At 42.5% G+C, this 27,305-nt stretch overlaps 2 protein-coding genes across 3 annotated transcripts; both read right to left on the bottom strand.

Moving 5' to 3' along the window:
• Positions 1–156: 156 nt before the first annotated feature.
• ston1 (stonin 1) lies at positions 157–11,559 on the bottom strand. Its single transcript, XM_023153064.3, has 4 exons — positions 11,396–11,559; positions 3,304–5,239; positions 2,578–2,780; positions 157–2,462 (listed from the first exon to the last, which is right to left on the bottom strand). The coding sequence occupies exons 2-4, from the start codon at positions 5,153–5,155 to the stop codon at positions 2,397–2,399; spliced, it is 2,121 nt and encodes a 706-aa protein (XP_023008832.1). The 5' UTR covers positions 5,156–5,239; positions 11,396–11,559; the 3' UTR covers positions 157–2,396.
• Positions 11,560–12,385: 826 nt separating this feature from the next.
• On the bottom strand, positions 12,386–26,137 carry ppp1r21 (protein phosphatase 1, regulatory subunit 21). 2 transcript variants are annotated; one of them, XM_012920430.3, is made up of 22 exons: positions 25,439–26,137; positions 24,189–24,257; positions 23,788–23,934; positions 23,536–23,613; positions 23,250–23,414; positions 23,090–23,148; positions 21,715–21,809; positions 21,444–21,496; positions 21,126–21,275; positions 20,536–20,637; positions 20,354–20,442; positions 20,131–20,267; positions 19,837–19,929; positions 19,300–19,427; positions 18,602–18,751; positions 17,581–17,673; positions 17,024–17,278; positions 16,649–16,684; positions 16,415–16,531; positions 15,859–15,957; positions 15,622–15,750; positions 12,386–13,930 (listed from the first exon to the last, which is right to left on the bottom strand). In XM_012920430.3, the coding sequence occupies exons 1-22, from the start codon at positions 25,496–25,498 to the stop codon at positions 13,901–13,903; spliced, it is 2,334 nt and encodes a 777-aa protein (XP_012775884.3). In that variant the 5' UTR covers positions 25,499–26,137; the 3' UTR covers positions 12,386–13,900. The 2 variants fall into 2 exon arrangements, with proteins under 2 accessions (XP_012775884.3, XP_004556090.3); XM_004556033.3 differs by having other exon boundaries at positions 23,536–23,637.
• Between the last annotated feature and the right edge of the window lie 1,168 nt (positions 26,138–27,305).

Genomic DNA, 27,305 nt, shown 5'->3' on the forward strand with positions numbered 1-27,305 from the left:
GGACTCGCATAGAGCCCTCACCTGAACTAAAAGAAAATAAAGGCCCTGTTTCCACATTGAAATGAGGCATTGCTGCAATAGCTCTCCGATGAGCTTTTTTTTTTTTTTTTTTTTTTTAACCTTAGACAAAGAAAGTATGGGGTAATTTAAACTTGAGACTGGATTTATTCAGTGGAAAACCTTTATTCAGGCAGGCCGTGTTGTGACGGTTAAACAATGCTCAGTTGGTACTAAGGGATCCAAAGTGTGCCAATGAAATAAAAACATACCATGACACCACAAACACCTCCTCTGCACCCATGCAGACTCCTCAGACCATGCAAAGTTTTTCCAATCTTCTGTTGAACCTGTGAAAATTGCACTCTCAACTTCCTGTCCTTAGCTGACAGGAGTAGTACCTGGAATGGTCTTCTGCGGTCATCCACTAATTGCAAGGAGCTTGGTAGTTTGATCTGTGGCTGATCCAGTGTGAGATGCTTAAGCCCAAGTTGTTCTCCACATGTTCATCAGCATGTGAATGAGCTCAATAATATAAAGTGCTTTGAAGCACAGGCAAAGTAGAAAAGCACAGTTTAAGATCCAGTCCATTCACCATTCTTCTGCACATCTTGGTTGTAAATAGTCGTTAATTTAGATGCTGTTGCCTTCTTATCAAAGAATGGGGCAATTCTTCCTTGACCTGTGGTATCAACAAACCATATTGACCCAGGGAACTGCCACTCACTTTTTTAGACCATTTTCTATAAACTCCAGAGATGGTTTTATAGAAAAATCTCACTAGATCAGCGGTTTGTGAACTATTCAGAGCAGCTCGTCTGGCACCAACAACCGTACCACATTCAAAGTCACATAAATCACCTTGCTTAGTGTGAACATGCCTCAGCACACGGAGTTGCTGTCATGCGATTGGCTTAGACATTTGGATTAAGGAGTTGAACAATTGTACCTAACAAAGAGAGTGTATATTTTAAGACTATACTTAAGAGTTATGATTGTCAGTGACAAAATTTGTAAAAAAAAAAAAATCATAACTGGACTTTAAGTGTTGCTGAAGGGCAGTAAAACTCATTTTACAGATTTAAGAAGAACACGTTTTCTTTTAAAGAGGGAGAGACTTAATAGATTGCATGTTGAGGCATTGGTTGAGAATGACTCATAAACACAGATGCCCTTATAAAACATACTGCATAATAAAACACCAGCAGTGTAGTGAAACAATACTGAAACTTACTGACTTCTCTGTCTGTACCGGCGTTCTGAGCAACTTCATGCAGCTGCCTGCAGCAGTTTATCATGGCCTACAAATCATACGTCTCAGCAAAAGCCTGCAGTGATGGGAAGCATTTAATTTTCACACTGTTTTGAATCTTAGTGAGGTGCAGGTTTATAACTGCTCTGCCCCCGTGTTGAGTAAATTACCAAGTGTGGAGAAAAAAACGAGTGCGAGATAACAGCTGTGAAAGAAGTACTACCATGACTCATTCTGGTTTAATTGCTTTTTCTTTTTTACTTTTGATGTATATAATATCCAGCTTAAGCCAGGTACTTCATACATAAAAGTTATCAATAAGCACCTTTTTGTTCAGTATGGCCCTTCACCCCTTTTTTTATTATCATATATAAACCCGATTCACAACCCAGAGAGCAGAAAGATACAGAATTGATTTGTTTAAATAAAATTACAGTCCTCCAACACAACACAACCTCAGTATAAAGTCAAAGGGTCCGCTCAAGATAAACAATACTTTTGTTGCTTGAGACAAAAAGAAATCTCACTTTATATATTATCAGTACCCAATATATGTTGTGACGTTACCTAAACATCACCATTTTTTAAACACAACGATCCAACATTTTCGTGCCATTTCCACAAAGATTTTGTACAAATAAAAAAAAATTCAAAGTGTGCCAACTTTAAATATAGATGGACAACACAGTAGCACCACCCGTAGCATCGGTTGATATTTAACCTCTCTCTAAAGTAATGATCTCAAAAGGCCATTACTTAAGTTGCTTATATTAGACAATGTGTTTGGCGTGCATTTATTAATTGATGTTGATAATTCTGGAGGACAGTGCAGATATTGCAGATGAAAGCATAATCGTATAAGCTGTAAATCTCATACAATTTATAAATCTATTAAATGTAAAGTGCTAGGTATAAGGACTGTGTTAAATTGTTTATTAGGGCTAAACAAGTTCAGTCTCAGTTAAAGGATATAAAAATCATAGAACCTCCATCAGAAATGCTACCAAACTGCATGATTTTATGAATTCTAAAACCAGATATAAGCAGAAAGTCTCGCTTCATCCTGCTATTTTTAATATCCCTTCACCTTTAAGATTTTGAAAAACATTTTATAGGAATAACTTCCTCTACTAAGTGTCTTTAATCATCATTGCGTCATACAGCCAGACTGCCTCTGTGACTCTGTTTCAATCCATTTCTTTTCCACTTCCACCTAAGAAAAGAAAGAAAGAAAAAAGTTAGTTCCAATAAATTAAAAAAAAAAAAAAAATCGATCCACAATTAAGCACAGATGAAGATATTTTTATTTTTCCGTTGAAGCATCTCACCTGACAGTGATAGCGCGTCCAACTGGTCACATGTTTCTGCGGCTGGATGTCATTCACAGTGCCCAAGGATTTAACCCTGGTCTGTGACACAACCGCGCCCACAATTTCACATTCCATCGTGACAAAAGGGTACCAGTCATTTGGGATCTCCTGATCAGATCCCAGCTCCAGTTTGCAGGAAAATGAGTGGGGATGATCCAAGGCTGCAAAGCAGGAAAGAAAGGTCACTTGCAGCTGTCGTCGTACATCACAGCACGACAAACATACTGTGCATAGGCAGAAGGAGGCAAGAGTAAAAAGCAGTATGAGAAAAGGATGTGTAAGGCTAAATGTTAAGGGGGACCTATCATGCTCCTCATTATTTCTGTCACTTATGTACTGTTACAGTAGTCTCAGATTAAACATGGCTACACTTTCAAATAATGAGGTCAATGTATGTGTAAAGCTTCAGACTGCACCAAATACTCTTTTTAACTGGTGTCCTGTCTCTTGTCTCACAGAGCCCTGGCTGTGGACATTAAAGTTAAAGCTGCTGTTCAAACCTTCTGTTTACAAGGAGCAGCCAATCATAAGAAAGCTAGCTAAAAAGGGTCGGAAACAGCATGTTTCAGACTTTGCACCAATGAAGCATGTAATCACAGAAAACTATCCAAATTGACAGAGCTTAAAACTATATACAGCTGGAAAAGTATAACAGGTTCCTTTTTGACCTGTCATAAGCGTTACCCATATTCTTTGCAGGCAGTCTGTCGATCTTCCACACGATCGCCGAATATACATTCTCGTACTTGACGGTGCCAATCGACACTTGCATGACAGGCTGTGAATCTGCAGCGGTGACTGAGCCCAAGCAGGCATTTCTGTTCATGCGGGCCTTTAAAGACCTCTGTCGCAGTAAGGCCACCGTCTGTGTCACTTTGACCCAGTCGCCTGGCACCGGAACGCGGATCACAACATTCTCACACAGCGGGTAGTGAGTGTCAGACTCCCTCATGCAAGAAAGGAACGTGGTTGACATGTTGAGAAAGGCCTGGAGCTCCACGTAGGCACCTTGAACCGTTACCGTAGCTTTGATTGAGAAGGGAATTTCAGTGCAACCTAGGACCCTTGTTTTGTAGCGCATCAGCTCCACTCTGCATGCATCAGGAGGCAAAAACTTGATCAGTCGCGACCTCTGAAACTCCATCTCATTCACGCATTTGTGGAAATGGTAGCCTGCAATCTCCATCCAGAGTTCACTGCCCTCCTCTGAGCCATAGCTGGAGTCAAAGTGCAGCAACCCGAGGTCATTAAGGGCAAGAAAACAGTCTCCTAGTCCGTTCAGAAAAGCAAGACAGTGAATCTGGGTGAAGGCTGTTTGCTCCATTACGCCCCCACACTTATCTAGCTGTATCCAGATGTGATCGGTGATCTGCAGCGACAGCTCCTGTTCCTCGTAGTGCCGCCTCTGCTGGTGGGGGACACTCAGTTTGAAGATCTCCTCCTCCATGGAGACCACCAGGTCCTCGATCTCATCGTGCACTGTGGAGCCAAACTTGAGGAGCTGCTCTACCTCAGCTTCGTGACTAACCTCGAACTTTGGGTGAAAGCGCTTCTTTTCTGTGTAGGAGAAATGTTCCACCTTGACTGTGAGGACTTTGCGGGGCTCGCTGTAGCTTTCCAGTTTAAGATCCGAGAGCCTGCAGTGAGGGAGAAGCTGAAATTCTTTGAATGGCTTCTCAAGCCCTTTCTCATAGAACATCTGTAGCACACCTCCCGGCAACAAGCGGAGATAGATCGGTCCCCACTGACGCGAGGACATGCGGTTCTTTTTTTCAGGAATCCTGAGCATGATAGACCAACCGTCTCTCTTCTGACTACGAAACAAACCACGAGGTGCAAACTGAGATGTACCTTCACTTAACACCTCACTTTTGCAACTTAGCCGCCTCTGCCCTTCTTTGTCTGTCTCTGTCTGGCTGTCGGTTTTTGTATGTAGGCCTTCCAGTTTGTTGCAAACAACAGAGAAGGAAAGCTGGTCACGCTGAGGCTCACTGCCATCTTTGGTCCGTATAAAGAAACGTGGAAGGCTGTTGTCCGATTCAGAGTCTGAGGAGGAGCTACCCGCATCCGTATTTAGTCTAGGTCCATCCCAGAACGGGTTAAAGTGTCCTGAATTACCCTTGAAAGAAGGGAAAGGGCTTGGCCCATCTGATGTTTGATTCAGGGCCTGTGGTGCAGGAGAGAAAACAGAGGTGGTAACTGGGCTGGAAAAACTCCTTGAGAAGTCCTTCTTGTCCCATGTTTTGGAGTAAAATGGTGACGCGCTGCTAGGAACCCCACCTTCAGGAGTGCTAAACGGTGTGCTACATGGTACACAGGAACTTCCGCTAAGACTTGAGTGACTTTGAGGCGATTCCAGGGAACTACTAAAGCTCCAGGAAGTATCTTTGATTGGAGGAAGCACTAATTTCAGGCCGTTGGGACGCGGCACTGATGCTTTGATAAGTCCTGGGGACTGCAGAGGCTTCTGAGGTGACGATAGCGGTGTGCTGTCATCTTCAAACGTGACCCAGTTTGAGTGATTTGTGGAGCACATGGCCAAAGAGGTCTGCAGACCGGTTCAAAACGACAGCTCCTCCTTTGTTGGATTAACTGTCCCCGAATTCAAAAGTCTTCTTCTCTGTTAGAAGAAAAAGAAAGAAGAATGAGACACTATTGACCCAAGTTCAAATGTAAAACTAATTTAGATCAAATCTCTAAAGTCAGCTCCCATGTCAAAGCACGAACAACTGAAACCTTTGCTATCGGTACAAGAGAGAGCCCTCGAGGACATAAATAAAACATGTCTTTAAAGTACTCCATTAAAGCTTAATCAACACCTGACCCGGAAAAAGTTCATTTCTTTTTTCTCTATTACAATTACCTAAGGTTCGCTGACGTGACAGCTGAATAAGCATTCTGCAGCCCAGTGTTGGCGAAGAGGGAGTCGAGTTTCTCACACCACAGATTTATTTTTTTTATAGACATTTATTAACTGGAAACTCTCAGAAGTAATTCCATCATAGAACATGAAAACTCATTCCCGGAGTTTTATCTTTTAGCTATAAAGATGAGGGTTAAAGGAATGGTGACAGGAGACTGCAGGGAATTCTTGCACTGACAGATTCGTCTTTACACCGGTAATTGTAACAGGGATTTCATGCATGTTTATGCAACTTTAATAAACTCACTCACTCTCACACATAGACCACCTCCTTCATTTAGATCAGTTGTGCAAGCAATACAAGAAATGATACAGTCTTTATTCTTCTAACAATATCCCAATACAAAGTGTGAGCCTGAGAAATGGGTGAAGAAATCTGTTCTTCTTAGTCAAAATAGCAAGACTTTGGAAAGCTGTCGATGCAAACCAAACACTGCATCGCAGTTTCTCAAAGGATTTTTAGAATCTCTCTCTCTGTAGCTCAGAATTTTTTTAAATGCATAGAGGATAAAGCAAAAGACTTCAGAGATGTGGCAGTTCAAAGCTGCTGCAATGTAAAAAGGTGTATTTTAGACCTGCTGTGCTGTCTAAATATTTCAAAGCCAGCGTGCTCCAAATTGCGTGGGAGAAAAGTTAGCCATGGCAGAAAAAGTCCAGCCTCGTTAAAAAACCATGAGGTTTGGAGTCTTCTCCCACCCCCATTCTCTGCGGCCTGCTGGAGCGGGAGGGCTAGTAGGAGGAGTTGGCCGTCCGACTGCGGTCTGGGGTGTGGGGCCTCCCTGCTGCTGCGGAGTCGGGGTGGTCTGCCTCTCCCCACCGCAGGGAAAAGGGTAACACCACCTGGGTCTGGGTGCAATTCCCCCCTCCAGGGGCAAGGGTACCTAGACCCGGTTTGTAGAGTACGCTTGGGGAGTGTGATTGTGTGTACAGTGTCTCTTTATGTCTGTCTCCACGTTGGTTGAGTGTGGAGTGAGTGCATATGAGAGCATGAGGGTGGGAATGGATGTTTGTGTCTGTGTGTGCCTGTATGTCTGTGTCTATATGTCAGGTTGGGTATCAGACGCCACCTCTCTGGGGACACCTCAGGCCCTCCAAGGTTTGGAGGCCTATCTCCACCCACCACCACTTCCCCTGCCGGTGGCGGACTCCCTCAGGTGTCGGTGTGTTGGTGGTTCTTTGTGTCTGGGGGTGGGCGTCCGGGTACACACCGGCTCACTCCTTGGCGGCCGCTTGTCGGGGCCTGGGGCTCGCTCGGGCCCCTTTGGAGGTGGGGTGCCCCCGGCCTCTCGGCCTGGGGCTCGGTCACTCAGGCACAGCTGGGGGCCGGCGGAGCTCACGGGCGCGTCACTGCAACTCCCCCTGACTTCTGCTCCGCGGCTGCTGGGCGAGCCCTCATCTGGGACTCTCCTCAGCTCTTACTGGAACAGTGGCGCGGCTGCCCCTCTGTTGGTCTTCCATGGTCTCTTGTGTTCTGGGGGCCTCTGGATGTCTGGAGTTTTGATCTCCTCCATACCCGCTTCACACCCTGGAGGACGGGGCTGTGGCCCCCCCACACTCCCTAGCAGATCATTACATGGAGAAACCTTTGGAATGCAAGCATGCTGATCCACACAGGTATGCACACATGGGTATTCACAGACGCGGACTAAAGCTTTCTTGGCTGCTGCCTCAAAGCACACTGTGCGCTGTCTATCTTGCGTGCTGCACAATATCGTTTATTATTTAGTAAATATTGATATCTATGACTAGCTAGTTTATTGTGATGGTGCTTTGTTTTCTCTATTATTATGTTACTCTTTGTTGTTTGCTGTCTCCTCTGTTTGTTTTTTTTGTTTGTTTGTTTTTTTTTCTCCATACAGGTGACCCAGGAGTTCTTTTTTTTTTTTTTCTCTCTCTTCCCCCCCCTTCTCACCGTCTCTTCTCCCCTTTGGTTTTCTTTCTTTCTCTCCCCCTCTTTCTCTCATTCATTCCCCCTGTCCTATTTATTAAAAAAAAAAAAAAAAAAAATGACAAAGGATGAACTGAAGCTCTGCCATCACGTAATGTCGCATACTGCTGTTTCTGATGTCATTTAGGAAAAAAAAAAAACCAAAAAAAAAAAAAAAAAAAACAAACCATGAGGTCAGATGAGAGAAGCAGGTACACTGGGGCTCATCTAGTTCCATACGAGGCTTCAAAAAGGGACAAAGTGTGCATGGCATCTTTATGGTGGATGGTATTTTAATATATGAATGAGATATTGAAAAAGTATGGCGATATTGCTAAACAGGAATGACGTTCAGGCTAATCTGCCAGTGGTTAGAGAGTAAACATGTTGTAATCTTTATGCGATCTCGCAGTTAATTTTCCAGCTACTCAATCACAATCTGCCTTTTGATGCGCTGGCAGTTCAGCTCTCAGTAATATCCGGCTCAGTGAAGCCCCCTTACAAAATACAGACGCTTCATCTTCCCATAAAAAAAGGGGGACAGAAAGCCTCAATTACAGGCTCCCTCTGCGCTCCAAGACGCAGCCATGACTTGCATGGAGGAGACATGGAGTGGAAAGTTCCTCTTGCTACAAATAAACATGGAAGTGTGTGTGTGAGTAAGGGAGGGTGTTCTGATTCAGAAGAGTGGACTGACAACTCCTCAGTCAAACAGTGAAGAACATCTTTCTAATGAGAGGATGTTTGCGAGGTTTTACGCAGACGTTTCCACGAGCTCATCCGTCTCTCCAACTTATAGAATCCATCTGCTTCGATTCACAGAGGAGGAGGAAATCTCCACAGGGGGTTACTGACAGTCTTTCAAACTCATTTCCAAGCCAGCCATCTCTTCCTGGGCTCTCCAGCAGGCAATGCAGAAATGAGACTCTGCTAAATCAACAGAGGACAAAAGAATACATTCCACACATTCCTCTGGGACAAGCCGCTTTGCACACAGGAAATAGCAGGCTGCTGTATTCGTGTGAACTGACAACAAATATTATCTTAATGTCAGTTTATCACACTTCAAAAATCCACCAGTTCTACAGGTCATAAATTTGGATTGGTCTGATTATTTATTACTGCCAAAGCGCAGCGAAAAGAGACTGGGGATTAAGAGAGCCTTATGAAACTAATTATGTACTTTAAAAACAAAAACAAGTCGGAACTACCATGAGGATTTTTACACTGACTTATTATTGTTTCGAGACTTAAGATGACCTCATCAGATTTCTACCAGCTAAAAACCAATGCAAAGTTAAGACCTGTAATTCTGCCGGGCAACGTCAGGCTCCCTGTACAGGTTGGTTTGCATTTAAATTACAGCCCTGCAGTTATGACAAACAGCCAACAAAGACCATCCGGCTTCTCAAGTTTATCATTACTGATCATTACTGTAGTTATTTAAATTGCTTGCTAAACCAAGGGTAGGCAAAAAAAAAAAAAAAAAAAAAAAAATTGCACACCTCATGGACATTAACAAGGTCTAATGCTGCTTAACCACAGCTATTTGGCCTCGCTAGTTGCTGAAAATGTAAGCTTTAAAAGGCGCCAGTCGCGCAGAGCATTTTGATATTGGTTTTTTCAAAACTGCATGGGAGGATGAATACACGCGCTAACAGATCAGCTGGCAGATAGTGGAAAAATTAAGCATGGAGCATGAGAACATGCAATCCACAAAGGGGAACAGCCATGAAACAACTGAAAATAGTATTGCTTATATGGTTAATTACTGATAAATGATGACTGAGTGGAAAGTCTTGTGGTTCAACAAAACTGCTGAATTTGAAAACACACACACACACACACACACACACACACACACACACACACACACACACACACACCAGGGCTTGAACTCAGCAGACAGATGCTTCCTGATTAAAGAAGACACTTTCCTGCTGGATTCTCTGGCCACTTCCTGTACATTCACACCACAGCCTGGAATATTTTTCCTTCGAAATAAAACTTGTATATATAAATAAACAAAATAAGACACTTTAAAATGAGAGGGCAGGTTGCTACCATTGTAACCACAATGAGAGCATGGACTAGTGCAGAGCTGAAAATGTGATGACCCATTTCCAGTGGCAGCAGTGGCATCGTGTGCAAAGTGAGCTCCCATTAACACAAAGCACAGGAGCGAGTGTGGGTGCCGCAGCTCTTTTTGTCTCCTCACACGTTGAATGAATCGGCGTTATGTTAGTTATACACTTTAATCCCGGGATTCCCTGCCGCATTTATTGTGGAAATTTGTTCCAGTTCAGACAAGCATGACTGGGAACAGAATGAGGAGGAATGAATGGGGGGATGTTTGTGGATGTAGTTTACTCATTTAATTATGCTTTCCTTTCATCTGGAATGAAGGGATAAACTATTATAAACTTGTGCTTAAAGTATGAAAACAAATAATAGAATAAATTAAAATGTATAGATATTAGTTCTAGTACACAGGGGGTTTAAGCTGCAGTCTCTAGTACAGGGTTGACAAACATAAGCCCCACAGGCCAGAGTTGACCTGGAAAATACTCAAATCTATCCCACTGAACTGCTTTGGAAAATGTAAAAGACAGCATACATTTTGAACTTTTTTTTTAACTGCATTTTCATTGGTTTTACAGCTTTTCCTACTGATAATGACCCCCTCCATTACTCCTGAGTAATGAATAAACCACTCAATAAAGGAAAAAACCCATCCCCCCCCCCCCCCACAATCTACTATAGAAATTTCACAGTGAGTCCACAAGGAAACAAATACTGTGAATTAACAAAAACTTTCTGAGCAAAAGCAACCAAAACCTTTTATTTAATTTTACACCTTCATTTCTTACACGTAAGCCCAAAAAGACATGCTAACAGATGCCTTTCATTACCTAGAGCAGCATTTTTTTTCCTCAATCTGGCATGTCCTGTTTAAACTGCTCTTCTTATTCTTACATTAAAATATCTCAGAGATTAAATGTATAGTTAAACAGTTTCTTTCCCCTTCAAATCAAAGTGGGCTGTATGTGGCTTACATTGTAAAATGAGTTGGAAATCCCTCTACCAAGTACATTTCACTTGTCCAAATGCATTTATTTTTATAAATTGTACTTATGTAACAAAATTAAACGGGAAGATTTACATGTAATCAAAATACTTGTAAAATGAGTTTAACATTCCTGCTGTAGCAGCTTTGATTGCTACTAGAGGATGTTATCTAATGTTAGTAGACTATGATTGGGCTACTTTACTGTCTTTATGACTCTCGCACTGGTCTCTTCACTGCTAAAGTGGCTACAGTCCAGCAAAAGTTACAAAATCTCACATTTAGCCATACTTATTAAAAGTTTACTGTATTAAAAAAAGGCTACACATTTCCTATTAATATCATCTACATGCGCAGATAAACTGTATGCCTCCTGTTAAATCACACTTATTTGATACACTGTTTCATTGTCACACCCAGCGCGCGGTCAGTTGGCTGCCAGACACAAACACTAGTTGCTGGAAAACAACATTTCTTTTCGTCCCATGGCAACTCAAGACTGGACACACAAAACAGTACCAAGCATGCTGTCATCCACAACAGAGGCAGCCCCGCGTCCCGGACAGAGAGGCCCAATCCTGGGATAAAGCTCCGCGCCTTTTGTTTTGACGCACGAGCTCGAAGGAGTAAAGTTGTCACCCTGAGTTTACTTTTATCGTGCTCTGGCTTTGCGCACTTTTAGGTGAGCACCACACGCGCCAGTCACTCTCGACCGAGCGACGACACGACAGCACACCTGGTCGACACTTACAAAAAAAAAAAAAAAAAGAGTACACTAAAACAGTTTATTTGGTTTATACAACGTGACCTGAACTAAACACAGCTCCCTGAGTACAAGCGAAAAGGAAAACATACTCACAAACTTAGCAGCAGCAGTGACTAATTCAGGCCATGACTTTTTGTTGCTTTGTTTTTTTTTGTTTGTTTTTTGATGGACACGTCTGAACTCCGACGTCGGCCCGGTCCTGATCAAAATGGCAGAGTGTAAATCCTGGGAGTTTGCACAGCCTAGCGCTTCCCCCTCCCGAGTTCAGACTGATGGTTGTCCTCCGACGGGACACTGTGGGACTGAACACAGCAGTGCTGCGTTCACTGCGGTGGGACACATCAGAATATTGGCTATTTCTGGACATACGTTAACTTACTAAGTTCATATTTCGACAAATTAATGTTAATATGCTCACTCAGTAACTATCAGAGTTCAGATACGGTTGACAATGTTTCAAAGCTAACCATAAACATAGCACCCAACTGCCACATTTATATAAAGTGTGTCATTACAACCTTTGGCCTTGTGATAGTTATTCAGTTTAGCAAAAGATTAAAAAAATAATTTTAAAAAAGAAAAGACAAGTTGATCATTATTTCATCACACACAAAAAGAGAATCTCGTCTGCCCTTTCACCGCTGTTTACAAAACAAAAGCACGTAAAAACTTAAGTTGTATAAAACACACAACTTCAAGCAGGGTGTTTAAATCGCCTAACTTTACAGTAATATAAATGCCTTTGGTATTATGTATAGTAATTCTGCAGCCTATACAAACTTCTTATTAGAGCTACTGTACTCTTCAGTCATGTACCAAGAGTACTTGAAAGCATCGCGAATTTCTATAAAACGACGTTTTTCTTTTCAAAACAAGTGACGGCATCAGAAACTGCTCTTCTAGTCCCCACGTCTGTGCCTCATTTCCCAGTAGTTTGGGTGTGTTAGCGGCTGCTTTTTCGCCTTTTTAAATTATACACAACTTACAATTCCCAGTCTCCCTCACCCCCCATAAACGCAGCAGGTAAAGTTAGGTCAATTTTAGGAGTGATTAATAACCAAGTGACTCTAAATACATGACACATTTATGTTTTGAGCAAGCTCTTTATTTTGCGTCACATATTTGATGTGTGCTTTTCAACAAGTTACAATGTGAGAATACAAGTTTCTTGCTTTTTTTTTTTTTTTTAAATATGTTTAGAGGGCGTTGGCAAACCTGTCAGATCAAAGGTCTGCTGGTCTGCTGGCAGCTGTAGACTGGCAAACAAAAGGATTTAAATGAACTGCTCACAATCACTTCTGGGCTTTTCTTCCTTTTACCTCATGTAAGTACAATTTTAGTGTAAACTTTAACTGCCCTCTGCCATGACTCAAAAGTTTTCTGAGCACCAGTTCCAGTGTGGGCCGATCCCTCTGCGATACATCTCTGTATTGTAGCCTTAGACGAGACACACACTAAACTAGCCACAGATGTCAGTTTGTAAAATTTGTGGAAAATAAAAGTTTTTTAACCTCTGAATAAATGCCTCTTGTATATAGGCCTATATCATTTTTTTTACTCATTGTACAGTACAATTACATGATTTTAAATGAGGTTATATTCACATAAACCCTTTTTTATCCACACGTCATACAACGTCGAGAGACTGCCATTCCCCGCCAGGCTTCTGAGTGCACATCCGCACTTACTTTGGTGATAAAAATGACTTGTTACAGCATAATTTCACAGAGATAAATTGACATCATTTCACAAGCTCCAACTTGTCCGTCCCTTCCCATTAAAGTAAACACGGTTAATCAGTGCTTCGAGGCAGACATCTTTTCTTTCCTCCACTCCTAGACGACTGAAGATTTCTTAAAAATGAGGAATGAATTTAAGCATATCTTTGTTATGGTTGGGATTTTAAAGCCCTTCTTTTCAGAAGCTTGTGTTATATGCTAGTGTCAGAAGGGACGTGGGGGGATTATTATCTCAAATTTGATCTAAGAAACAAAAAAAAGGTAGTTGTAAAACATTACTTACGTTGTAAAGCCTGGTGCTACAGTCACACGAGGACACAACAGTCTAAGCGCGCACACACACACACACACGTACTGTTACAGATAAGCAATAAAAAATGCACAGTTCCACCGTCTCTCATACGCACATTAAGCTGGACGACTACACGCACTGATTAACAGGGTTTGGTCTTCAAGTCTTGACTTCAGTGAGTATTAAAAACTTCAGCTGCTGCAGCTGTTTATCTTCTTCTGCTCCTTCTGTTGGGAAAGCAGCGTGGTTTGACACAGAGGTCAAGCAGTAACTTCTGGTCCAGTTTTGGAAAGCTTTTGTTTTTTAGCAAATTGTTTTGTTTCATGTACTTCTGTGACGAGGAAAGGGGGGGGAAGGAAAAACAAAGCATTTTCAGTCAAATGTGTTTGAGCCTCCAAACAGTTTTGTACTGCCTTCAAGTGGAGGAACTGCAGGCTCAGGTGGTTATCCTGTGGTTTGGTGACAGTGTTGGTACCAAGACGCTGCAGGGAGGCTTCGAGGTTCAGGTTTTCTCCCAGGGTGCCTTTATAGTGGCGTCAAATGGAGCTTGAGTTTTGAGGAGCAGCACTAGCGGCCTTTGTTCTTTTTGGCATTTCCCTAAAGAAAAAACACACACACACACACAAAAAAGTGAGCTCAGTCCTCTAAACTCAAAGCAAGCCATATCCAGGGTTGGTGCAAAAGCTAACGCTCTGTGTTGCATTTCAGTGCAGTGACTAAGACAGACAAAATTCGTATTCAGTTTCAAAAACTGAAAAACATGCTGAGGCTGGTGTGCTGGCCTTCAAGAGAAAAATCGCCCCTTTAGATCACAAACATGCCGGGTCCTGAAACTTCCCAGCATGCAGCCATCCGTGTGCGCACAAGCAGGGGCATGCACGTTTTTTCTTCTTTTAAAAAAAAAAAAAAAAAAAAAAAAAAAAAAAAAGCCCTCTCCTTTACTGCTCCTGTAGCTTAATGGCTTTTTCAGACGTCTGCGGCAGGTGCTTTTCCCATTAAACCTCGCAACAACCGCAACGCCACCGCTGACCTCCCACTTCACCTCATAACTGAGAAACTTTACAATGTCACACTTCACTAGCGGCTGATCCTTCACACTCCACGTGGCCGTATCGCTTCTCTTTCGAGATTTGGAGGGACAGGGTGGTGGTACGGTTTGGTCTGTAAATGTTCAACGAGGAATTACTGTCAGCTTTATTCACGTGCCAAACACATTTGCTTCGCTGACATGAACGCTCACTTTCGTAGAGATCAGGTGACGGATTTCCACTGCGGAATATTCCACTTGTTTACCTTAAAAAACTCCTGTATGTTTTGGGTCACTGTCCATGTGTAGCGTGAAGCACCATCCAATCAACCCTGCTTCATCTGTGTGAATCTGAGCAGAGAGTATAGCTCGATACACTCCGTAATTCACCCAGCTGTTTCTACCTTCTGTCACATCACCAATAAACCATAGTGACCCATCGTTACTGTAAGCCGAGCGTGACCACACCATCACACATTAATGCTTTGAATTATGAGCTGATCCCAGCCCGCCCCGTTACATTCTTCTCCCCTTAATTCTGCTACAAGTTGATTTTAGCTTCATCTGTCCAAAGAATATTGTTCCTGAGCTGGTCGGCCTTTTATAGATGTGTTTTGGCAGTCTAATCTGCACCTTCTACTGTTGTGGCTAATCACCGGTTTGCTCCTTGTGGTGAACCCTTTTACTCTCATTATGGCAGACTTTGAAAACGATACGCCTACCTCCTGGAAGAGTGTTTTTCACTCAGCAGGATGTTTAAAGGCTTTTTTCCTCTGCTTATGGAAATGATCCTGTGATCATCCACCATTTAACCTCTCAAAAATATATCGAACTGTTTATTCGGCTGGTGGATTTGTGTTGTTTTCTCATTGTAACGATGACCTTCTTCACTTGGACCAGCTGACGTTGACCACACATTTTAGTGTTCACAGAAAAGTGCAAATGCCAGCGTGAACTAGAATCAACTCCAGAACTTTAATCAGAATCAGAATCAGAATCAGAATACTTTATTGATCCCTGGGGGAAATTATTTAACTTTAACTTGCTTAATTAATGCCAAATTGAATGTATATACGTAAGCAAAGTCTACACATTAATGTTGTTGCGTTGACATACGCATTCAAATGATATCACCGCCCAAACATTTCAGAAACCTAACTGGAGACTGGCAGCACCTCACAGCTGAGAGCAAACCCTGAGAGGGAACCAAAATTTTAAAAAGAAAATATTGCAAAAGAAGCTGGAATTCAAAAGGTTATACCTTGCTGCCCATTTTGAGCGTGTCGATTTCCTCTCGCTGCTTGCTCAAAGTCTCGTTCATGCTGCACAGATGGTCGCTCATCATGCTAAGCTGGTCTTCGTAGCTCCTCTTAGTCGTAGCCAGCTCATCCTGCGTGTCAGGCCCAAACAGTTACAAAGTGAATGCTTTTTGACTTGAAAGGACGCTAATGTTTACACTTTATGCTATAACTGGAAGCTCTTTGGCAGTGCATCATACCTGCAAGCGTGTGATATTCTGATTAGCCAGTTTGACCTCCTCACTGAAAGTCTCCCGCGACTTCTCTGCAATGGCTAATCTCTTAGCCAAAGCTCGACACTACAAAGGGAAAGAGAAAAGTAAACAACTTGCTGTGCCCTGATGATTTTAAAGCATGTCTGGCAGGCTTTACAGATCGGTTTCAAAAGCTGCAATAACAGGAAGGATTTCTTTGAAAAGTAGGTTTATTTAAGAAGAGTGTCAAAGTTGCAAGAAATCCACAATATTAGTCTCTGCTGTTAAACCGTCACGTCTAACTCGACATCAGGCGCATTTCTGTTGCTATAATGCCAAACTAAGGCAAGTGACAGTAACTTTAACAAGTCATTTACATCGAGGGTAAGACACAACATATTACTTAAAATATTTAGTGTCGGTTTTTCAGTGGAGATGGTAATAACCCCGACTCGAGAACCATTTTCAAAGCACAAAGAGAATATGTACTTGTAAGGCAAACTAACGGTCTTTCTTACGACACACAGTTACTTTGATAAACAACTTTCAGTAAGATCTTCACCTCAGAGTGAAAGTGCACAGCTTTGCTATCTGAAATCTGGAGTTGGGTGGTGAGCTCTCCTACTCTGGCCATGTAGTGGCTCTTTATCAGCTGCTCCCTAGACTCCTCGTCTCCCACCTGCAAAGTCAGACACAACATCAAGCTACACAAGATTTTGTTGTCCTTGGAGGGAGCATTATTAGATGGGTACAAATTCTGCACTTAAATATTTTAATCAGATGTACGGACACTCACATGCTCATCTGTAGGTGTTGTGCACAACATTCCAACCTGGTGACAAAAAAAAGAAACGAAAAGTAAGACAAATGTAAAATATATAAGAAAAACACAAAAACAGACATGCAGGATATAGCTACTAACTACAACACACGTGTTACAGCTACTTGAAACAAACATTATGAGAGCAATCTCAGCACTGAATAACAACAGCATTCTCCTACTCTGCCACATCAGCTCTTGGACGTCTGTGTTTTATTAACCGGCTTAGTGTGGAAGCCAGAAGAAAACAACAATAATACTCCCTTTGTTGAAACAAATCAGTGCCAAGGACACAAAATTTCCCCTGCAAAGTGAAAGCAAACAGCAGACCGAGCGGTCACGGAGAAGTACCAGGCTCGTGCACAGCGTCGGCTCTTTTTCTGCAGCTTTCAGTTCTGCCGCTGCTTCTTCGTGGCCCCGCGTGAGTGCGCCGGCTGCAGCCGTTTGCGAGTTCGGACTTCCCCCGAGAGCTGCTGCTAGCTGCGCTTCCAGTTCCGCAATGCGCTGGTTCTCCTTTTCCAGCCGCACCTTCCCTAACTGGGCCTCCAGCAGCCAGTGCTCCTTCTCCTGCTCCAGACGAGCAATCTTCTCTTGGCTCTGCTGCACCTGCAGGAGGCCAATGGGGAGAAGGAGAGAAGTGGACAGTGAGCTTGTGGATACGGAAACGAGCAAAGGTTAGGAGTTGTAAGAAGGAAACTATACAATAATCCTCACTGGGTTTTATTATATGGCTTCGCACTTTGATAAAGTGACACATTTATGTGAAACATTGGGCACTTTAAAAAGTAAAACATCAACAGCTTTGCTAGCTGTCCACACCTCAGATAATACATGACACGACTGTGTTAAGACAGGACAGTTTTTTCTCTACTTGTATCACCAATTTATCCGTATCTCTGTATTTTTACCTGCTGAGTGAGACCTTCTCTGCTCTCAGTGGAGCTGGTTAGTATGCGACGGTTTGACAGGGCTTCTCTGTACGGAACAGACTGGGGCTTGGCCTTAATGGGTGAATAAAACACTTATTTTAGTCATTTATCATTTTTAAAAATCCATGTAATATTTTTAAAGAATTTGAATTCTGCAGAAGCAGGCTTAAAATAACACTCAAATTGATTAAAAGTAAATGAAAAAATGGAATTATAAAATATAAAAACAACGTAAAAGCAGATCAAAACATTTATAAGATGTAAAATGTAGATATGAGACTCTCTGAGAGATGAAATACTTACAAAGACTTTCTTAATGCTTTTGAAAAGATATTACAAATCAGTGTTTTTAATCTCACTAAGCACACTGATCTAAAGTCTGTGAGCTGTAAGTTGAAAGGCTTCAGTGTTTCCTACTGATTCAAATCCTGTTTGTGGTTGGGAGACGTGTGTGTGCATATATGCGCTTCATTTCGTCCCCCCCCTCTGCATACATTTTATTTGCCAAGTACTCTGTGACAAGTAAATAACTCAGCAATATAATCAGCTGCTGCTCCGATGAGGGTTTCTCCTGCGAATCAACTCCACTGTTTCGGACTGCAGCTGGTGACGGTAGCCCTCGCTCTGCTCTGCAAGTCAGCGCAGAGGAGCGTGAACCAGTTCTCCACCTGCTGCAGGTGTCGATTAAAGCGGCCCTCCGACTCAGGGCGGTTCTCCAGGGCACGTGAGGGGGCGGGGACCACTGCTCCTGTGCTGCCAACTGCAGTACAAGACGGAGGAGCTGCACTCCGAACGCAAGTCAAGATCCCCTTTTGGGAAGCGGCTAAATGATATTAAGCACTTGCAACGATCCAACCAGTAGGAAAAACATGAAATATGAATTTAAAGGCATAATAAATACTAAAAGTAGTTGAAAGACAGAACCTCTCAGCCAGCCCAAGTAAAGTCTATTTAAGGGAAAAGGGAATAAAGTGGGAAATAGCATGCTACACACACTAACCTTTTTGACAGCTTGGATATAGGCTGTTGCCTTCTTTTTGTTGGCCAGCATACTCTCTGCTTGCACGGGGTTAAGAGCTGCCGTGCTGCCTCTCGGACTGTAGCCCGATGATGTGAAGAAGTCCAAGTTGTTGCTGAAGAAGGTGGCAATCTGCAGCAAGTTACAGCGACATCACGTGTCAGATCTCTCAAACAAAACGGATATCTCCTCAGCTGAAGAAACCCTGACACTCAGCGTTCTGTTTACCCTGAGATTAGCCGCTGTGTTTACAGCAGAGAGCCAATTCCACCACCAAGTATTGAGGAAGATAAATGTTGGAGCAATTAAGCCTCTGCCTGCTTGCAAAATGCAGCTCACTCCACATGTCGTGGGCTGTGCTGCAACCCAGTGGAGTGTCATCCAATCGGCACACACACACTTCAGCCGACAATTCGCTCGATTCACAAAAATCATTCATCCCTGTGCTCTTGCTGGGGAGCAGCTGTACAGACTGCAATTTGGACTGTGTCTTTCAACGTTTAACCGCTGCCCACCTGAGTCCCGCACTTCTGTGCTCTTCCATTTGTGGCAATTTACCAATGTGACCCAGTTGCAGAGACAACTCACTGCTACTTACAATTACGCCTTTATGTATTGAAGCTAAACATACACTACAGGAGATATAAACCTGGCTGCTGCCTGCCCCCTGTTGGCCATACCTTGCCGGTGCAGCTAGTTAAAGAACCCAGAGATCCCAGGAGGCACTCTGTGGTGGTACAGAGCTTTTGGGTGACGGTGGGGAGCTCCCGCTCAATGTCGGCCTTCTGGTTGTAATGCTTTGACATCTCTGGACACACAAGGAGCAAAAAAAGAACAGCAGGATTTGCTTTATGTTCCAAATTTAGCTTAATAAACGTGGCTCAATCAGTGCCTCGCTCCCTGACCGGTGTTTTTTTTAACAATAACCAACAGATTTTCACAATATTCTCATACACTAAAACTGCAAGATTTGAGTGAACATTTAACTAAAATACCCAAACAAAGGCGCTTGTTACAGAAACCCATTCTCACAGCTAATTGCCTACAAAAGTGACTCTTCTCCAAAGAGCAAAAAATTATGCTTCCGTCTGCTGATTCATTTGAATAAACTTTACACTGAATCTTCTGGATATTTAGTCCTTAAAAAGCTGCTTTTGCTGTACTATTTATGAATGAAGTACATAAAGAAATCTGTGTACGAAAACAGATCCACCCACCTTTAATGGCATCATGTAGACTGTGCAGGCAGGCGGCCAGCTGGGTGAAGACGGCTGACGTGTTGCTGTGTGGCATGGCATCCTGCCGAACACCTGAGACACATCGCGCACATTCGTCAGACATGTCTGCTCGTCACTTCATAAACCCTCTGCTGTATTTACATACTACCAAATTCCTCTATTCCTTCAGGAAAAACAGCATTTAAATGAATATGTATGTATATAATTATTCTGGCACAGTACTGACTGAGAGCTTTTAGACAAAAAGAGTTCAAATGCTGTGTGATAACCTACTGGGTAAGGCCAAAAGGTTAATGTAGTTCTGCAGTTTCTCAAACACAGATGTCACTCGCTTGATGTCACTCTGCAGCTCCTGGTTTTTCGCACTAAGGGCAGCAGTACAAAGAGGTGCCTCGCACTCTTCTTCGAGGCTGAAAGCACAAGACACCCATCACAATAGCCTCCTCCACTCTATTTGTCTCTAGCTCACACACGTGTACACACACACACTGCTGACCTTTTTAACTGGTAGGGAAGAATCTTTTGGAGAAAGTGGGTGTATGACGAGAAGTTGTCAGAAAAAATTTTCAGCTTGACCACAGTTTCCTTTCATTCAAAACAGAAAATCACAATTAGTGTCAATTTGTTTTCTGTCTCTAAACAAACATATGACCTCCACACCCTCCATCCAAAACGTACCAGTACTGTGACAGTGTCCTCTGTGATGCTTTGGTATAACTGGAGAAAGCTGTCCTCCAGGGGGCGCACATAGGCTGCATTCTCATGCAGATACTGAGAAAACTGGGTTAAGAGAAGGAACATACATTAAACGAAATGCACCTCCTTATCTGGCACCAATAAGGCTAGCATAGTTAACTACAACCAGATGTGAAAAGTCTTTGTTAGTCTGGTAAAAAATTATTGCGACTTCCTAGATGGATGTGTTTACTGGCACCTTGTATGTTTGCAAGACTGCTTTTTTATTGTAATACCTAGACTGATTTTCCTAAAATCTTGCCTCTGACATACACCCTCAATAAAATAATCATTAAAAAGTCATTAAAAAAAACAAACTAATAAAAACTCAACTAAAACTAAACATTTTCAATCAATGAGAACTAAACTGAAACAAAGGAACCCACTCGGGAAACCGACTGAATTAAAATAAAAAGTCAAAATGAAATAAAAAATAAGAGCCGATTAGAAAATGCAAAACTATAATGGCTTTGAACACCAGCATGCATTGTATTTGACAGAATGCCTGTACCTTCCCTGTATGGCTGCCTCACCTTCTGGTTCAGAGGGGAGATGGTCTCAATAGAGGAGTCCAGGGGGTAGATGTGTACTCTCTGCTCTGTGTAGGAGTGGACGTTCAACAGAGCAGCCACCAAATCCTGGATGAAACTCATGGCCTGGCCTGCTACATCCCGGGCCTTCAGCTGAAAGGCGGCACAGTGCACAGATCGCTACTTTACCACCCTTTCTACCTAAAGGCAACTCAGTGTGTTATCGCTACATTGCTGTACAGGTAATATTTTTAAAGGTGGTTACTTGAGATGTGAATCTGTACTTGCAATACACCCGAATGTGTTTGTTTTCTCACTTACCTGGTGCCTTCGATTGTGTGATGGCACGTTTAGGCTGTTGTAGTCACTAAATTCTGCAGAGATGGAGGAGAAAAAAAAGCAGCATGTAAACTAGAGCAGAACTTCAACCCCCGCAATGAACTTTTATTAACTTTGCAAACACAGTTTAATTGGTTGCGTCGGCGCAGCGTTACAGTCGTGTGTAGCGTTACAGTGCTTACTCCAGGGTAGCGTGTAGTTATAGTATCACTGACAAGGATGGAAATGTTCTCAAATAGTACCAGATACTCACTGGTGTCATTAAAGGGCACTTTCTCCTGGATAACACTGCTGCTTTGTTTCACCTGTCTGTTCAGCTCCGACTGGCACCGCCTCAGCTGCTGCTGGCTGCAGAGGGAGATCGAAGAAGTGTTGAGCTGCTCCCAACATGCATTTCAAGTTTGTGTAATTCAGTTTAAAAATGCAATGTGCAGAAATGTGTACTGCAAGATTTGCATCATGGCTCTACAAAATGTATTATGTACATATCTTGTATTTGTCAAAGTCAGTTCAACACTCACATGTAGGGATGGGTACCGGTGTCCGGTGCCATGATGGCACCGGTTCTGACATAAACGGTAGTAACCAGACCGAAAAGCAGCGCACATTTCGGTGCTTTATTTCGGTGCTTTTTTTTCCTGAGCTGTGATACACTTTAGATTCTAGCCAATCATTTTACGTTTCCGAGGATAGTAGGCGGGGCCAGGTACGTACGTTCTGTTAGAGCAGAGCTACAGATTAAAAATGTCCAAGGCGAAGCGGTCAAAAGTCTGGCTGTACTTCACAGCAAAATATGCAAACTCAGCAGCCTGCAACAAGTGCTTTAAGCTGATACTGTGATACTGTCAAAGGAGGTAACACCTCAAATCCGATGAAACACCTGGCGACGCATAGCGTTTTTTTTAAAAGCCCAGAAATGCGCCGTATTTGATAGCTTGCTGCGAGACCTCACACCGTGCACATCTACTGCGGGTGGGTTGCCTGTTATGCAACATCCCCCAAAAACACGAAGAGGAGAGTCCTGGCCCCTAGCCCTGCCAGTGTAGCAGAAATGATGACGGATGATGATGGCAGCAGCAGCCGTTCTTCTCTGCGTGAGTAGCTAATTTACGTTGAGTAGGCTAACCACGTTATTACATTAATGCATGTAAGGTGAACTAGCAAACATCATCATAGCTACATGCGGCTGTCCTCTTGTTTGATGGCAGATACTCCCTTCACCCTGGCAAAAAAGGCTAAAATGACCAAAGAAAAAGTGGAAAACAGTTAAACATGAGAGGTTTAGGACAAAGTTTGTGTTTTTTTTCCATTGATTAAGCACTGCTTCCAGCCAAGAGTGATGCCATATATGCCCCATAGCTGCAGAAAAGGCTAACATTGTTATCTTTTTACAAAAACCAGCTGAACATGAGAGGTTTTTGGACCAATTTTGTGTTCTCCATTCTTTAAGCACCGGTTTGAGCACCGTTTGAGCACCGGCACCGTTTCAAAAGTACCGATTTGGCACCGGTATCGGATAAAACCTAAACGATACCCATCCCTACTCACATGGTTACTTACAGTTACTATGCTGAACAATGTTATAGAAGAATTAAATCATTCAAACTACGAATAAAATGTATATTTACCAGTCTTCTGTTCGCATTCTGCACTCTTTTGCTTCTCGTTCCAGAGTTTGTGCTTTCACCTGTAAAAACAGGGGGAAAAAAATAATTTTTTAAAAATTAAATGTTATCAAAATTGGCAATTGTGTGAACAACTTCAATGTTTCTCCCACTGAGCCCTTACCTCTAAACGTGCTTTGTCACTCTGCAGCCGCTCGATCGTTTCTGCATACTTTGTGGTGAGCCCGTCCACGACGCCATGGTGCTGCTCTGCATCCTTCTCCAGCTTTTCTAGTCGCTCCCTCAGCTCAGCCTCCGTCTTCTTGTGCCGCTCGTCTGCTTCGTAAAACTGACAAAGACACAGCAGGAAGCACAGCTGTCACATACGTGACCTCCCCTCGTATCCTAGACACATTCACTGTAAAATTTGTATTTTAAACATGCACTCTAAGCACCGCGTGGCTGCCTACTTGGATGTGAAGTCGCTCATTTTCTTCTATCTTTTTCTGCAGGTCCTCATCAAAAACACTCTGGGTTTGCAGGCCGTGCTGTGAAGGAGAGTCTCCTTTACTCTGGAGGAGATTGGGGGGCTATTAACTATCAACTTGTCAGACAAACATTACTGTGAAACTACCATAACTTTAAGACCACTACAAAAAAATAAATAAATATATGCTGCTGTGTAGCCACTCCCGCATTTCCCCCTTTCCCCTCATGTTCACCTTCCCCTTTTTGCCCTTAGCTTCACTAGCAGCCAGCTCCTCTTGTAGCAGCTCCACCCTCTTGGCCAGCTGCTGGTTCCTGAAACTGAGACTGTCCATCTCCTGCTCCTGCTTCCTCAGACTCTGGTCTCTCTGCTTCAGCTGCTCCTAATGGCAGAAAGAAAGTAATGACTTTGATGAATAACACATGCAAGCAAATCACAGCCTTTAAAACAACATGAAGTCATTCTGTTGTCATTGTGCGACAGCAACATAATTCATGGTAACACTGCAACAAGTACAGGTCAGACTTGGTGATCACATTTGGTTTGCAAATATGAAAAACAGAGTTGCTTACAATGTCATTTCAATGCTTGCTTTCTCAATACTTTGCTTTCTTTTTTAAATATACATCATTGTACCTTTAGTGAGGCAGAGTTGGCCTGTTCATCCACAACCCCCTTCTTCAGCACTTGGTTCTGGGCACGTAGCTGTGAAGTACACACACACAGAGGAAAAAAACCATTCAGATGTAAAAAGTACAAACTGCTGTTTGAGATGCAAATGCAATTTTAAAATAAAGAGTACACGGCAAATCTCTGCTCAATAATTATGTGTAGTTTTGATTTTTTATTCAATTCTATGTAGACAAGATCAGAGCAGGTAATCAAATAATAGTCTCCGCTGCAATTTTGCCTCCTAATGACTCCAAAAACAAGAAAATTGAGATGAATCCATTAGTGTGTTTCAGTGTTGCTCTCATTTTGCCTTCTGTTATAAATCATGTGACTTTTACCGTTCTCTATAAGCCCAAAATATTACGTTTGAGATAAATATGAAGAAGAAACGTATTGTCTGTCAGACTGTGGCATGCTTGTGTCAGTTCTTTTTTTAATATACTTCAAGTTCAAGTCAAGAAAAGTTTGCTTACTGAGTGACTTTTCCACATTTATAAGTAATGAGTTATGAGTACTGACCATACAGGAGAAACCCGAACTCAGTGCTTTTTACTGTATGATCAGTAGCCTCTAAAGACATGCTTATTACAGCAAGAGTCTGTGCAACAATCACACAGTCAGCATTTCCTGAGGATCATACACTGTTTGGCTGCTGGTGGGGAGGAGCAGAGTGGAACAGGAAACAGCTATAACGCTCCCGGAGCTGTCAGCTGACACAGAAACAAAGGCCACACAGGCTTTACTGTCTCTAAACTGTTTAACCATTAAACAATAGTTTACATCCTTTGAACACCGCTTATTTCTAATGCAGCATGCAAGACATTTTCCCACGCAGCCTAAGGAAAATGCACCAAACAAAGCATTAAAGCTACACACAGGCTGATAATGACACCTGTGTGTGTAGCCTCGGCGGCTAGCCTACATCTGTGATAATCTACCTTATTCCAGGTGAACTGTATTAGCTTCTGCTATACCCAACAAAGTAGGTTCTATGGTCTAAGTTATGTGTATGTCTTTGACAAGCTGATCTGCTTCACTTCACTTTACTAATCATAAATATCTCAGGTGTTGTTTTCCATTGAGTTCAAGTTCACGCAAGGCACAAAACACCGGGTAGCTGACGCTGATAGCTCACTGACAGGTTCTGTGTAGTAGCCTTGTTAGCAATAACAGGTAACAGGTATCGTTAGCAGTAAACAGAGGCGGTGTTTTACCTTTGAATACTCCTGTGCCAGTTTGCTGTATTTTGTCTGCAGGTCTGTAACGTTAGCCATGGCGACGCTATCTAGTCGCCAACCGGTGATGCTAGGAAACGTTAATCCTCAGTAGCCGGACTGGCCAAAGGCTGTCCGGTTAGCTTAGTATGTAGTTCACGGTGTCAGTTACTTGCAAGGTTGACGTCGGAGACGGTGAGCTGTAACCTGGCTAACTCAGGTCGGTTAGCCCACTGGTAAAATTTCTTAATCCAACAAGGCTTCTTCCGCTACCTGTGAGAACTGAACTCGGGTACATTATGACAGTAGGTCTGTCATCAGTCCCGGAAAATAAAACGGACAGTGGTCAACAGTTCATTTCCCAAAACACGTGTTTATTCCGATCTAACAGTAATGTCCCCTTTTTTTCCAAGTTAGCACCAGTAACGCCGACAGAGCCTGTTAGCTAAGCGAAGCGAAGAGGCTATGTAGCAAAACAAACCCCGACGAGGAGCGACACATGTATGTGGTTTTATCTGACAGGAGCCGGTGACCCGCGGCGTCCGCAAATCCTATTAGAGAGTAAAGGTAGCGGCTGCTCGGCTAGCAAAACAGCCCTAAATCCCCATTCATTTGAAGGAATACTTTCATTTTCTAGCTAACCCGCAAAATCCTCCTGAAGTCTGAGCCAACAAGAGAGGCGAGCACCGAGGTCAAAGTGCAGAAAACAGAGAAGAAGGGAGAAGGAGAAAGCAGGGCGCCACCTAGCGTTTGAAGAAATAGATAGATAGATAGATAGATAGATAGATAGATAGATAGATAGATAGATAGATAGATAGATAGATAGATAGATAGATAGATAGATAGATAGATAGATAGATAGATAGATAGATATCATTTACTTACTGTCATTTAAATTGTAGCACACTGTATTGTTATTTTTTCTTTTCTTTTTGTTATGAAGTATATATTTGAATGACTTTTAATTTGATTATAGCTCTTCAAAGATTTTCTCAGTCATTTCACACTCCATTGATTAAACTAGACTTCTATAGTGAAAAGTATTGATGACGAAGGAGCATGCAGGCAAATGAATTAGTTGTACTTCCTGACCTTACTTCCTGTCAGCTCGCAAAATGACTGTGAACCAGTTGACATCAACAATGCATCAGTATGTTTTTTTGGGTGTCTTAAAAAGTAATTAGCTGGTGCAGCAGCTTTTTAAATTATGTTTAGCAAGCAAAGTGAAAAAAAGTGGTGCTGGAAAGAGGAAGGAGAAAGAGAACAGAATCAGCATACTGCCAGTTCTTTGGCTATCAGCAGCTGATCACATAACCCAAATGATGAAACTGTATTTGGCGTTTTTGTAAAGGACTAAAATATTGTTACTTCTCAAACATTGAAATTAGATACTCTTACTATAATACTGTGTGTGTGGCATGTCTGGAAGTTGGTCCTCTGAAAATGATGAGGAATTCTAGAAATGAGTCTCCCAATCCAATCAGTTTGTGAAGACCTGTGGCTAATGGGCTTGTCTTCTTTGTTCTGTGCTTATATACATCAGAGTTGTCGTTATGTTACTTTACCAAGCCGTTTAAATCTGATTGGGGTGTGTGGTAGTCTAGTTGAGAAAGATGGTGTGAGTTTATAGCAAAAATATCTGCCCTGGAGCTAGCACAGGGTTGTTACACCTATGTAGGTAGGTAGATGTAGTATGTTTAAACCACCTTTCTCTTCAATTCAATTCTGCTTATATAGTGCCAAACCACAGCAACAATTGTCTTAAAGCTCTTTATGTACAGAGAAATCCCCAACAATCAGACAAACCCATATGAAGAAGCAGTTGGTGACAGTGAGAACGAAAACTCCCTTGTAACAGGAAGAGACC

Source organism: Maylandia zebra, linkage group LG13 (genome assembly GCF_041146795.1).
Source record: "Maylandia zebra isolate NMK-2024a linkage group LG13, Mzebra_GT3a, whole genome shotgun sequence".
Taxonomy (NCBI): domain Eukaryota; kingdom Metazoa; phylum Chordata; class Actinopteri; order Cichliformes; family Cichlidae; genus Maylandia; species Maylandia zebra.